The 12,819-nt window shown below is 38.2% G+C and overlaps 1 protein-coding gene across 2 annotated transcripts in view; it reads right to left on the bottom strand.

Annotated features, from left to right (window-relative positions):
• The window catches only part of LOC109921918 (zinc finger FYVE domain-containing protein 9-like), a 100,363-nt gene that overhangs the window by 9,232 nt on the left and 78,312 nt on the right, over positions 1-12,819 (bottom strand). For both annotated transcript variants that reach the window (XM_048601677.1, XM_048601678.1), the window contains exons 6-12: positions 11,496-11,665; positions 7,271-7,391; positions 4,894-5,016; positions 2,938-3,093; positions 2,392-2,616; positions 2,228-2,310; positions 1,357-1,461 (exon numbers count right to left, since the gene is read on the bottom strand). In XM_048601677.1, coding sequence (XP_048457634.1) covers positions 1,357-1,461; positions 2,228-2,310; positions 2,392-2,616; positions 2,938-3,093; positions 4,894-5,016; positions 7,271-7,391; positions 11,496-11,665 — 983 coding nt within the window. The remainder of the gene's footprint in view (positions 1-1,356; positions 1,462-2,227; positions 2,311-2,391; positions 2,617-2,937; positions 3,094-4,893; positions 5,017-7,270; positions 7,392-11,495; positions 11,666-12,819) is intronic.

Genomic DNA, 12,819 nt, shown 5'->3' with positions numbered 1-12,819 from the left:
ATGCTGCCTGGCCTGCTGTGTTCCTCCAGCTCCACACTTATCTCAGACTCCAGCATCAGCAGTTCTTACTATCTCATAATATATGGGCTTACTCCAGGTTCTGTATTTATTTATCGTTCAATATCATTTTCTACATTGTATGCATTAGTAGTTGGGCAACCCAAGAAGCCCCTATTCAGTTGTGATCATATTTGTAGCTGTGAAAAGGGCCTTTATTCACAGTTCTTCAATGTTTTGAAGAAAAATAATGAATAAACAATATCAAATTAAAATATAGTCACCCAATATGGGGCTCAAGACTATGATCAGAGTTAAAAATCCCATTAGCTACCATTTAAGCCAGCTGTCAAATGCCTCTACAAAACATTCCCTGCAGGAATTTCACAAAAATTCACTATTTCCATTTCATGTGTGTAGTGTATTGCAAATTTAACAAGTTCATCCCCATAAATAAAAAGGTAATCTGATGTTTTACAGCCAGCCCATGCAGCTCCTGCCACCAAAGACATCAGTTGTACCACATCAGCTGCCACAATACAGGCTAAGCATCTAACTGACAACCTCCCCTGATGCCCTTCTAGTCAACAGAAGCAACAGTGTTAGAATTATAGATTACTGTTATACACATTACTGAACGGTACCAGAGCAATTATCCACGAGACAATATGGTGGCTGCACCCAGCCATGACGGCACAGGCTGCAGGAAACGTCTGTGCAAAGTACGAGAGGTTGGGGAGGTGACATGAAGGCTGGGGTTTCGCTTGGAGCATTGACAAACACTGGATGTGGGAGCAGAGGATGTAGGAGGTTTGCACTGGGAGCAAAGAAGGATAAAATAAACTACTTTCATTCTGTCGTGTTGACTATTTTATGTCCAGGCAGCACCATATTTAGACAGACAGTTGCTTTCATCACTCAAGACAGTGATGCCAGCTTTCTTTCTGCTCTGTTCATAGGAAATCCAACCGTTGTATTGTAGATTCAATGATCACAGAATGAAATACTGAATGCATCCTTCCAAGGAAGCTTAGGACTCTCCCATGATAACAAGTAGCAACATCTTAACAGGCCTCAGGGTTATCTCCATTATCCAGAAGGCCATTTGATATTTATGAAAACCATTTCATTGCCTTACAGGCTGTAATGCAGAATTGAACAGGAATGCTAATACAGAATAGTAATTAGTTGACTTTAGCAAGTGCTGTGGAACCAAGGTTTCAGAACTATTCTCAATATCCTCGGATTTACAAGAACAGTGGGAAAAGAAGATTCCACTTCTGTAATTAGCACATAAAAGGAGTTGCAAACATAGCAATGTATTTAATTAGCAGCTTTTAAGTAATCTAAATTTGGTACCTCATTGTATCGATTGCTGGGTATGTTGATACAAGTTTTCCTTACTTCCATGTTCACAACAAGTCCTTGCACAACAGGTAACTTGTACTGGTAATTCCTAAAATCCTGAATGAAGAGATTTATTTAAAAACGATATTAATATAGTAACAGCGTATTTCTGAACAAAAATTTGCAATTAAGATTTATTGCTCATAAGAAAATCCAAAAATAACAATACTGTCATGGTGTCAATAAATGCTGCAAATAGTATTCAATGAAATCAACATAAGTACAAAAATCCTTCTTCTAAAACAGGTATACTTTACAATCTTTGAGAAGTCCTTACGAGTATAAAATCCAAAGATAACACATCTGGCTTTCAAAATGCAGATACAAATGACCAACCTACACCTAAAATACCACTAGACATTTATGACTAGCTGTAATTAGGTGACATTTACTTCTAGAAGAAACTGTTTTCAGAGACTGGTTATATACAAGCCATTCTGTTAGTTTTTTTTTTAAAAACTTCATAAATTATCTCAGGAAGGTGTCTTAATGTGAAACCATTTCTGTTGTCAGTGACTGACTTGCAGCAAATGACAGACAACAATTAACATGGTGAAATTGTTCTGGACTCTTAAGTTTAAGACATCTCTCGTTTAACTAAACAGATGCTGCAAGTTGAGAAGAGAGGTTTAATCATATCTACATCTAACTGAAGCTCTAAAACCTACTGAATTTTCTAAAATTCAAATCATCAAAACTATTACATTAATAATTTTTCATAGTAAATTATTCCTACATTTTGTTCATAATGACCATTGTAACATATCTTGCAAGGGAAGAAAATCAAAGACCTTCTCTTAGAATATGCCCATGAACAACTTACTGCAAGTAGGTTCATAATTGTATGTCCAGTCTCTCCAAACAGAGGTTTACGAAAACGCACACTGAACAACGGACATGGATAATCTGCAAAATAAAGTACCCATCAGAAGATGCTGTTCCAATTGTTACCGGAATTGGCTTATAAATCTATGCTAATTTACTCACATCTATATTCTGCTCCAAGACGTAGCATAAGACGGATGGGGAAAACTTTAGCCCAAGGAGTTTCCCATTTCTGAATTAGAATGCCAAACAGGTAAGGTGGGTTTGGAAGTACCAGATCTTGCATTGACTGAAAAGTGGCAGTAACATACAAAAATCCACCATGTTCTCTACTGCCAAGAAAACTCTGGGTAAAGAAGGAATGACCCAAGTCTCCCACAACATTGCCTATAAAGAGATCAACAAACGTCAAGTTGTAAACCAAATGAATATTTACTGGTAAAAAGTAGTTGAAGTTGCATCTATGTACAAATAGTGTAAATGAAAAGCAGTGTACAGATGTTCAATATTAAGTTGTATGTAGTCAGCATAATTAATCAAAATGACTGCTGTCAAAAGAAGTTCAATTATATTATGCACTAGACAACAGCTCTGCACAAGTAATCTCCAATGCAGATCACATATTCTTTGGTACATGCCCTGGCACAAAATTTGGGGCATTGTAAATCAATCCATGCGTAGGAGTGTTTCCAAGTCATTTGATTATACCTGCCAGAGCATCCTGATAAAGCTGTATGCAATGACTGAAGATGTCCTTCGGGATGCATTTCTCATCAGGTAAACATTGCAAGAGGATGATGATCTCTGCCTGTCCGACAGCATGCATTCCCTTGGTGGTGAAGGACCAACACTTCCTGTTTACATCTGAGAAAACACTTCATATTAACTTTTCCAATAAGGTACATTTGTCTTATAATTATCTGCTGATGCTTTTTTCAAATGCACTTTATACATTTTCAATAAAATGCACAACTCAGTTATAAATTACAGAAATTATGTACTATTTTAAAAAAGCATGTTACTATTTCACCAAAGAGTTAAACAGAGGGCAGTGGCAAAGGCATCAGGGCTGTATAAAAGGGGAATATTATTCTCCAACATTAAGGTTACCCAAATTCTGTTACTAATACTGTTACCCAACTGATTTTAAAAAAGGTCCCAGTCATTCTTGTTTACCCTTGTTATCCTATACTTTTCAGATCAGCCTAGTTTTGCATTCAATTGAAATTTACTGTTGTTGCTAAGTAAGGGTGCACACAGTTGTAATCATCGTGATTCTATTCTACCTTCAATTATTTGTTACGGGGGTTTATTTTGGGGGTTAATTCAGTCCAGTTGGCCAGACAGCTAGTTTGCGATGCAGAATGATGCCAACCGTGTGGGTTCAGTTCCCGCACCACCTGACGTTACCACAAAGGACTCTCCTTCTCAACTTGTCCCTTCGCCTGAGACAGGGTGACCGTCAGGTTAAACCACCGTCAGTCATCTCTCTCCAATGAAAGAGCAACCTGATGGTCTGCTAAAAGTTTACCTTGACCTCAAGAAATCTATTTATGCATTTGTACATCCAAAATACATTTTAAGAAGCACGTGAATATGCACAAAATGGGTCCATTTCAGAGCAAAGATAAATTTAGAAAAGCATCAATTTGATACGCAAAAACAGCCCAAATCTCCCAGGTTTCTAATCAGTTTTCTGTCAGAAGCACATGTTGATGAATGTTAGACAAGATTTTCAGAATTTAAAGTAGAATTCAAGCTGACAAGAAGAAAATCAAAATCTATGCCTAGAAGGGGCACAAATCTCCACTAAAACATGGAACCAATTCTTTACATTATCAATCAATTAAACCCTAAATAGAGCAAGAGGTATCTTAACGTTAGCTCATTTACCATGTGAATTTTAAGCCCAACAATCAATCTTTGTAGTCCAGGCAACTCAGTCCCTTTTGCACTTAATTTTTGTTTTAAATCTGTCACCTTGATTAGTTTAAATTTTGTGTATTGCACTTCTGAAGGATTCCTTCTATTATGGTCACCTCATTGGCAGGTCAACGCCATCAAAACACTCAGGTTTTGTTGTATTTAGCAATTACTTAAACTGCTAGAGACTGTGGAACAGGTCAATACACAGGTTTTGGGCTCCTTATACAAGGAGAGATATACATGCTTTAGAAGCAGTTCAGAAAAAAATTCACTGGGCTGATTCTGGAGATGAACATGTCATGTTATGATGAAAAACTGAGCACATTGGAATATTATTAATTGAAGTTTAGAGCAGTGAGAAGTGATTGACTTGAAAACATAAGAAAACTTCTGCAGGGGGAAGCAGGCAGAAGAGTAGAGTTGAAGCCACATTTAACCACAATCTTATTTGACAGACAGACTAGTCGATTCCTGCGCTCCTGCCCCTAATTCTTACAATCTTATGTTGATAGATGTGAAGAATTGAAATGTGGATTTCCAACTTTGTGTGGTGGTGAAGGTTCTAAAGTGCACAAAAACAAAAACTAACCTTGTCTAGGATTCTAAACTCGTCTCAATTTATTTAATGGGCTTATTGATTTAGGTTTGAATTTTAAATTTTAGCTTTTTAGTTGAAAAATTGGATTTCTTAAAAAAAAAAAAATTGAGATTAATCATGAGAGAAACAACATTACTTACAGTTGACCAGTTTGACCATAACAAGCAAGTTAGCATTTAATACAAAAACTAGAGGGTCAGGGCCTCCTTCTTCCAACTGTAGCATTAGAGAGAGCTGAGAGGGCTGTTCCTCTACTGCATAATCTAGCACAAAAAAAAATTGTGAAAACTTAAATCAGTTCCCTCATAAATGTTAGTGTTTCACACAGTTAATCAAAATAATTTTCAGAGTTCAGAAATTTCTAGTTTTTATTTCTCCTCCTCCTTCTCCCGCTCCCGCCACTGTTGAATCTGCCTTCATGTGCTGAATCTTACACTTGTTTTGGCTCAGTTTGAGTTGTCAAGAATTGTTGGAGGGCTTGAAAGCAGCATGTGGATGATCCTTCTCAGCCTCGTCTATACTGTTCCCAACATTATAGATGGTAGTCTATAGCCAATTCGATTCTCTCCAAGTGACATCACGATAGCCGAAGGTACTGGATACTACAAAAGGTCCTGGCAACATTTGACCAACGTAGTGCCGAAGATTTGCTCCAGAACTTTTCAAGCCCCCAGCCAAGCTATTTCAGTACAGCTACAACACTGCCAACTACCTGACAATGTGAAAATTGCCCAGTTACATCCTATCCACAAAACAAAGGGACAAATCCATCTAGCCTGGTCAATTAGTGATCCAGAGTGCTCTCTACCTTCAATAAAATGATAGAAGGGTTCATCAATTGAGCTATCATGCAACATTTGCTTAACAATAAAGCACTCACTGGTGCTCAGTTTGGTTTCTGCCAAGGCCACTCAGCTCTTGACATCATTACAGCCTTGGTTCAAAGAGAAACAAGACAGCTAAACTTAACAGGACAAGTCAGAATGGTCATCCTCGACATCAAGGCCATATTTGATCAAGGGCAACCTCGAGAAGCCCTAGCAAAACTAAAGTCAATGGGAACCAAGGGGAATGCCACATCCTCAAACATTCATCCCTCCACCACCATCACATGGTAGCAACAGTATCAGCAGCAACAGTACGTACCAGCTACGAGATGCACTACAGAATTCATCAAGGCTCCTTAAAAAGCACCTTCTAAACCTATAGCCCATCCAGAAGAACGTGGACAGCAGACACATCAGAACACCACCAACACATTGCTCACCAAGCCACTAAGCATTCTGACTTGGAACTCTATTGGTTATTCCTTCAAAGTCACTGGGTTAAAATCCTGGATCTCCCTTCCTAATGACATTGTGGGTTACCTACACAAAATGGTCTGTTGCAGCTCAAGGCAGCAACTCACAATCACCTTCTCAGGAGAACCTCGGCAATGAAAATGCTGGCCCAGTTAGCAAAGCTCACATCCCCTAAATGGAGCAATAAAAAATCTTTTAGAAGTCAATTTGGACCATATCAATTGCCTTGTGCACATCAACCTTTGTTGCCTCAAATCTGTACTGCTTTTAGTTGTTTAACATTTGCCAGAATGACAATTTTCTCCAGTCCTCTGGCAACACTCCCATAGCTCAAAGATTAGATTACTATGTCCAGTACTTCAAAATTCCATCCATACTTGTGTCCTCTGATGCATCCCATCCATTCCTGGCAATGTATCAACTTTAATTACACTTTTTAAAAAAAAAATTTCCTCTTTTGTCTATATTTATTCAGTATTTTAACTACCTCATTCACTGACTCCAGCAGCATATTCTTAGTAAAGAAGCATGTACTAATTTAACATCTTTGCCAACCCAATGCTCCTCAACGCATAGATCCCCTTTCTGATCCCTATTCAACCCCAGCCTCTTAATATCCGTTGTACAATTATACCATTTCATAGGAATTTGGGAATTCTAACCAAATTGATTCTACCCTTGATCCCTTAAAAGGTACTCTGTCACCAACAACGCAATATTCTCCTTAAAAATCAACATTGCTAACCATTCTTCCTTCCAGCCAATCTTCCTTCAATACCAATTTGGAGGGAGTTAAGAAAACAAATGTTCCAGTAACCTATTATGAAGATATTTTAGGTCACAAACTAGTGGAAGAGATTCACTGATTACGAGAAGTGAAAGAACTATATAGAGTAGTGCTAAACGCAAGCAGAGATAATAGAATTCAGGAATACTCAAACAAACAGTCTGACCTTTATGACACTCAAGGTAATTTTTATACAATCATAACCAGGACAAAGAGTAAAAAAGTTAGCAAGTGGACACACTGATGTAAAATCAACTTTTACAATCCTAGGTCACTTGATAATAGATATGTGTTTCCATTATTCCACCTTTTCAAAACTCAAATAAACAGTCAACTGGATTGTAGATTACAATTCTAAATTTGCTCCAAAATCAGACCCCAAAAGCAGGAAGCTGATCAGTGAAGAGCCATTTGAATAACCAGACTTACCTCCTTTGACACCTGTGGAGATAAGAATAGGTGGGAGGCCATCTTCTGGTACCAAATTAATTGAACTTCCAACAGGACTGCCAATCTGAGCTGTACTACCTGTTGCTGATGCAGTGACATTCTAAAACAGAATAAAATTTGAAAAAAGGTCAGTTATTAAATGAACCAAATTACACACATTTTAAACAAGCCTACCTTTTATATCATGTACATAGGAAAAACATTTATAGGACGACCACTCCAGTAACCAGAGAGCAACAGTAAAGAATTACAAAAAGCAAGATTACATCACTGGCAATTTATGAAGAAAGGTAGTTCTCTCTTCCTCGTTCACCAAATATTAACTTAATAAAAAGAATGGTAACTGCATGAAAGAGATGTTGCAATGGCATATCAACTAATAAGACTGTTTTTAGTTGAAGGTAGAAACAAAGCCATTCTCCAGGACTAAATCCAATTTGCCCCAGTGTGGATAATTTAAGAGTCTTTTTGGAGCAAACTTTGACAGCAAAAAAAAAGAAAAAAGGGTCACTGGTACTGCTGCCACACATTTTAATGTACAACGTACAAATACTGTGCAAGTAATGCTTCTTCACTTTCACAGCTATATTTCATATTAATTTACAACTTCATCTATTGTCAATATCACCAAGGAGAGACACAGGAATGTGGTGTCTTCTGCAGGTATACGTGGGCGCTGTTTTGTATGAACAGCCATGTAAACGACTTGTTTTGATACAATTTGTAGCTTCACTGCCACAAATTGTAAGAACTCGCTGCTATTCTATAAATAGCACTCGAGATCTCCAACTTTCAAACACATCCACCGACTCGGGAAGACCTTGAGGAAAATCAAGATGGCTCATTCAGGAAGGCACCAAACACACTGCCTCCTCACATTCCCGAAATGTCTACAAGTTGAAGCATCGCAAACCTTCAAACAACCCATCTACCCAGCCCATCCTGCCCCCATGTGACAGAGTTTGCATATCACAAACTGGACTTGCCAGGCATTTCAGAACCCATTGAATTACACAGTGGAAATAAGTCATTATAGGTTGACAAGGACTGTCCAAAAAAAAAGTAAATAGAAACAATTCAGAACAGATCCAGCAGTTCAAAACTGGGCTTTGAGCGACACTGTGGTGCATTACTTCAGCAGAAGTAATGGACTTAACAACGATCTGTAGTCTGAATCAGGCGCATCTTTCACTCTGGCATTACCATCAAACCAGCAGATCAACCACAAGTTAGAACAGCATGCCAGGGACAGCAATAGGTATAGCTAAATATCAGGTGTCAACCTGGCAAAAAGGACTACATGTACGGTAAACAATGGAACTGACATACTACAAATACAGTGATGCAATCCACAACAAAAATCAGCCGTCCTATCACACCCAGTTGTGAATGGTGGAAAATTAAAGCAATGTTCAAAGGAAAAAAACTGACTATTCCAAGAAAGAAACTGAATATTCCCTTCTTAATAACAGAGTACAGTACAGGAGTAAAAAGACAAAGCCAAAGTGCCAAGCGGATGATCTGCTTCAGAGTTCATCCAACATCCCCACTGTCTCAAATTTAAAAAAAAGAAGAAATCTACTCTCAAAAATTAAGGTGCCTGCACCATTTATGGAAGGAATTGGCATCACTGGACCTGAAAATGCATCTATGGAAGACAAATCCAAAAGACCCATTATTTTATTGTAAATGCACATCTGCATGCTCTCTATTATACCACGCCCTGCTAATTGTTATGCTTCAGAGGAACGCACAATCTTATCAATTAAGAGCAGGAATGGATCATTCACCTCTTGAGCCTGCTTCACCATTTGATAAAGTCATGGCTAAACAGCTTGTGGCCTCAACTCCACATTTCCACATTTTCACCTACGTGATAACCTTTTGACTGCCTCATTAGTCAAGAATCTATTTACCTCTACCTTAAATATATTCAATGATTCTGCTGCCATCAGTCTCTAGGGAAGAGAGTGTTACAAAAACTCAAAACCCTCAAAAAATCTTATTCTCAGTTGTAAATAGAAGATCACTTATTTATAAACTGGTCTCCTGGTTCTCATTTCTCCCAGAATTCACCATCAAATCCTCAAGATCTTGGGTCTCAGTAAGAGGACTCACGTCCTTCAAAAAACTCTAATATACAGAGGCACAGCCAACCCAACCTTTCTTCATAACACAACACTACTTTCATAGGTATCAGTCAACTAAACCTTCGCTGAACTACTGCTGACACATTTCTATCTTTTAAAAAAGGAGACCAAAGTTGCACACGGTACTCTAAAAGATGTGTTCTCATCTACACCCTGGAGAACTGAAGCTAAATACCCTTCACTTTTAATTTTCCACTCTCCTTCCAATCAATGACAACATTCTGAACTTAAGATACTAAGGAAGTGGCCCTCCAAATAATGAATGAATTGGTGACTCTCATTAAAGATTTGAGAAATTCTGGAACAGTTCCCATGGACTACAGGGTAGCTAATATAAGCCCACTTTTTAAAAACAAAGTAGAGAGAAATCAGGAAGTTACAGGCTGGTTAATGGGATGTCAGTAATGGGGAAAATGCTACAGTCCACAAGAAAAGATCTACTGGCAAAGTACTTGGAAAGCACTTACAGGATCAGACAGAATCAGCATGGATTTTCTGAAGAGAAAATCATACTTGACAAATCTACTGGAATTTTGAGAGGATGTAACTAGTAGCTTTCATATGAGCCGCCAGTGGATCTGGCTTTTTTTGGATATTCAGAAGGCTTCGATAAAAAGGTCCCACATAAGAGAATGTAAAATTCAAGCACATAGGATTGGGTTTAACTTACTGGATAAAGAACTGGTTGGCAAACAGGAAACAAACAACTGGAACAAATGAGTGGCAGTGACTACTGGTACACCATAGGGATCAGTGCTTGGACCCCAGCTGTTCACAATACATATATTAGTGATTTAGATCAGGGAAATAATGTTGCAAAAAAAAAAAAAAAGAAAGAAAGAAAGAAAAAAAAATTTTGCAGACAACACAAAATTGGATGAAAAGGTGAACATTGAGGAGCATGCAGAGAGGCTACACCGTAATTTGGAAAGTACTGAGAGTGGGAAAATACATGGCAGATGAAGTATAATATGTAAGGTTATCCACTTTGGTAGCAAGAAAGGGAAGACAGATCATCTGACTGGTGAAAGATTAGAAAAGGGGGTGATGCAGTGAGACCTGGGTGTTCTTGTATACCAATTGCTAAAAGTAAACATACAGGTGCAGCAGGAATTGAAGTGCGAAATGGTATACTGGCCTTCATAGCAAGGGGATTCAAGTACAGGAGCAGGGATATCTTGCTGCAATTGTCAGAGCCTTTCTGAGACAAGACTTGGCATACTGTGGGCCGTTTATCTGAGGATGGATGTTCTGGCTTTGGTGAACGTTGATTGAAGGATAACAGAGAAACTAGATTGATTAGGGCTACATTCATTGGAGGTTAGAAGATGGAGGTGGCGGGGGATGCTCACAGGATCCCACAGAATACTGACAGGGCCAAAACAGGGTAAACTCAGGATGTCCAAAAGCAGGAATCACAGTCAAAGAATACAGGATAGGCCATTTACGACTGAAATGAAGAGAAATTTCTTCACCCAGAGTGTGGGTGAACCTATGGAATTATCTTCAACAGAAAGTGGTTGAGGTCAAAACAGTGGATATTTTCAAGGGGTTAGATGTAGTTCTTAAGGCTAAAGGGATAAAAGAGGGAATAGGATACTAAGGTGCCGGAGCAGCCGAGATCATATTGACCAGCGAAGCAGGCTTGAAGGGCCGAATGAACTACTACTGCTCATATTTTCTTGGTTTCTATGTTCACCTTCTCAATTATTTGCTGTATCTGCATACTAACCATGCGATTTACGTACCAGAACACGCAGATCCTTTGTACCTTAGAATTCTGCAACTGCTCTCCAATTTACTGCTATCCTGTTATCTATTCTTCCTGTCAAAGTGGGCAAGTTCACAGTTTTCTACATAATCAGCGACTCAATGTAGCACCAAAAGGCAAACACATCAGTAATTGTACAAGACAATTAAGGATTTGTAAATTAATAACTAATTGCTGATTAGTAAGTGTACTTTGAAGAATAAAATCATCTCAAAAGTATTTTTCTGCACATAGTAGATATTTACACAGCATTGTTTCCAAACTGGTATTGTGAGATTGTTACCTCAGAAGCTGTAGATTTGGTTACAGCTTCTTTTCCACGATCATGCGATACGGCCAAGGGTCCAGTTGGTGGTGGTCCACTTGCTGACAGTTTTGTTGCATCTGCAACTTCCCCATTAGGCAAAATTCCATCAGCAAACCAAACACGCCGCTGCTCCTTTGGCTGAGTCACTATTAAATATCAGTCAAATTTAATTAATATTAATCCTTGAATTGTCAATGCAAGCCAAAACAAAGTGGCAATAAGAAAAAAAAAGAGAAAATCATAAGCAAACATGTTAGTTTCCTTCAACTCAACTTTGCTCTCTCAGACTAACCTTTAAATCAAGAGGTAGCAATTGCGTGCAGATATTGAACTAATGGTAAATTATCTTATGACTATAAAACTAATATATTCAAAGCACCCATTCATATAGCAAATAAATTAACAAACTCTAAACACAATCTGATAATAACTCTTCAATCAAAAAAAGTAAATCATGTACAGAAGGATAAAATAAGCAATTTCTATTACTTACAGATGTTTACACATCTGGATGAACTTACAAAAAAGTGACCATAAAAAGCTATGGTTCACGTTAGCAAGTTTGTCTATGCTGATGTGTTAGTTTTGTTCAATCAGCCAATTGAGGAATTTAAAATAAGTTCATAAAAAGGGAAGATAAATCAGGAAATATGGAGTTCTGATTTTCATAGTAGATCTATGATTTACTAAAAGAAACGTATATATCCTCATCCCAATTTATTTCGGCTCCAAGCTGGGCAAATGATTTCCTGCAGTGATCATACGCTTCTCCAGAACCCCAAATTGTAATCATTCTCAGCATTTAAAAAGAAAATTTTGCAAACCAGAGGGACAAATTGCAACTTCGAATTCATATGATAAATACAATGCGCAATGCTAATTACCCTTAATCAAGCGCAAACTAAATAAATGGTTCAATAACAGGCACGTTCACATTACCCAAGCCTCTTCTGAAAGAGGACAGCACAGTATTGTTCCCAATAATACATTTTTTCTGCTCCCTTTTCCAACAGAAGGCAACTCAAAGCAAAATTCAATTTAAACTTCTTATCCAAAAATGTTCACCCGTTATAAAGTTTTGATGACAACACAGGTCATTTAGCCTATCATGTCCACGCCAGCTCTCTGCAAGAGAAATGCATCTAGTCCCACTTCCCAGCTATGATCCCCAACTTCTCTTGGGTGTGCAGATTTCCAAGCCGCATGCACGACAATGGCTTCCGCATGCACTAGCACATCTGCCAGTGTGTGCAGAACCACTGGGCAGCTACACAGCCACAGTTTTGACTGTATGTGGCTT

The sequence above is a fragment of the Rhincodon typus genome, chromosome 10, assembly GCF_021869965.1.
Source record: "Rhincodon typus isolate 14 chromosome 10, sRhiTyp1.1, whole genome shotgun sequence".
Classification (NCBI taxonomy): domain Eukaryota; kingdom Metazoa; phylum Chordata; class Chondrichthyes; order Orectolobiformes; family Rhincodontidae; genus Rhincodon; species Rhincodon typus.
Note: the sequence above shows the minus strand (reverse complement) of the source record. Positions and strands in the feature narration are given on the sequence as shown.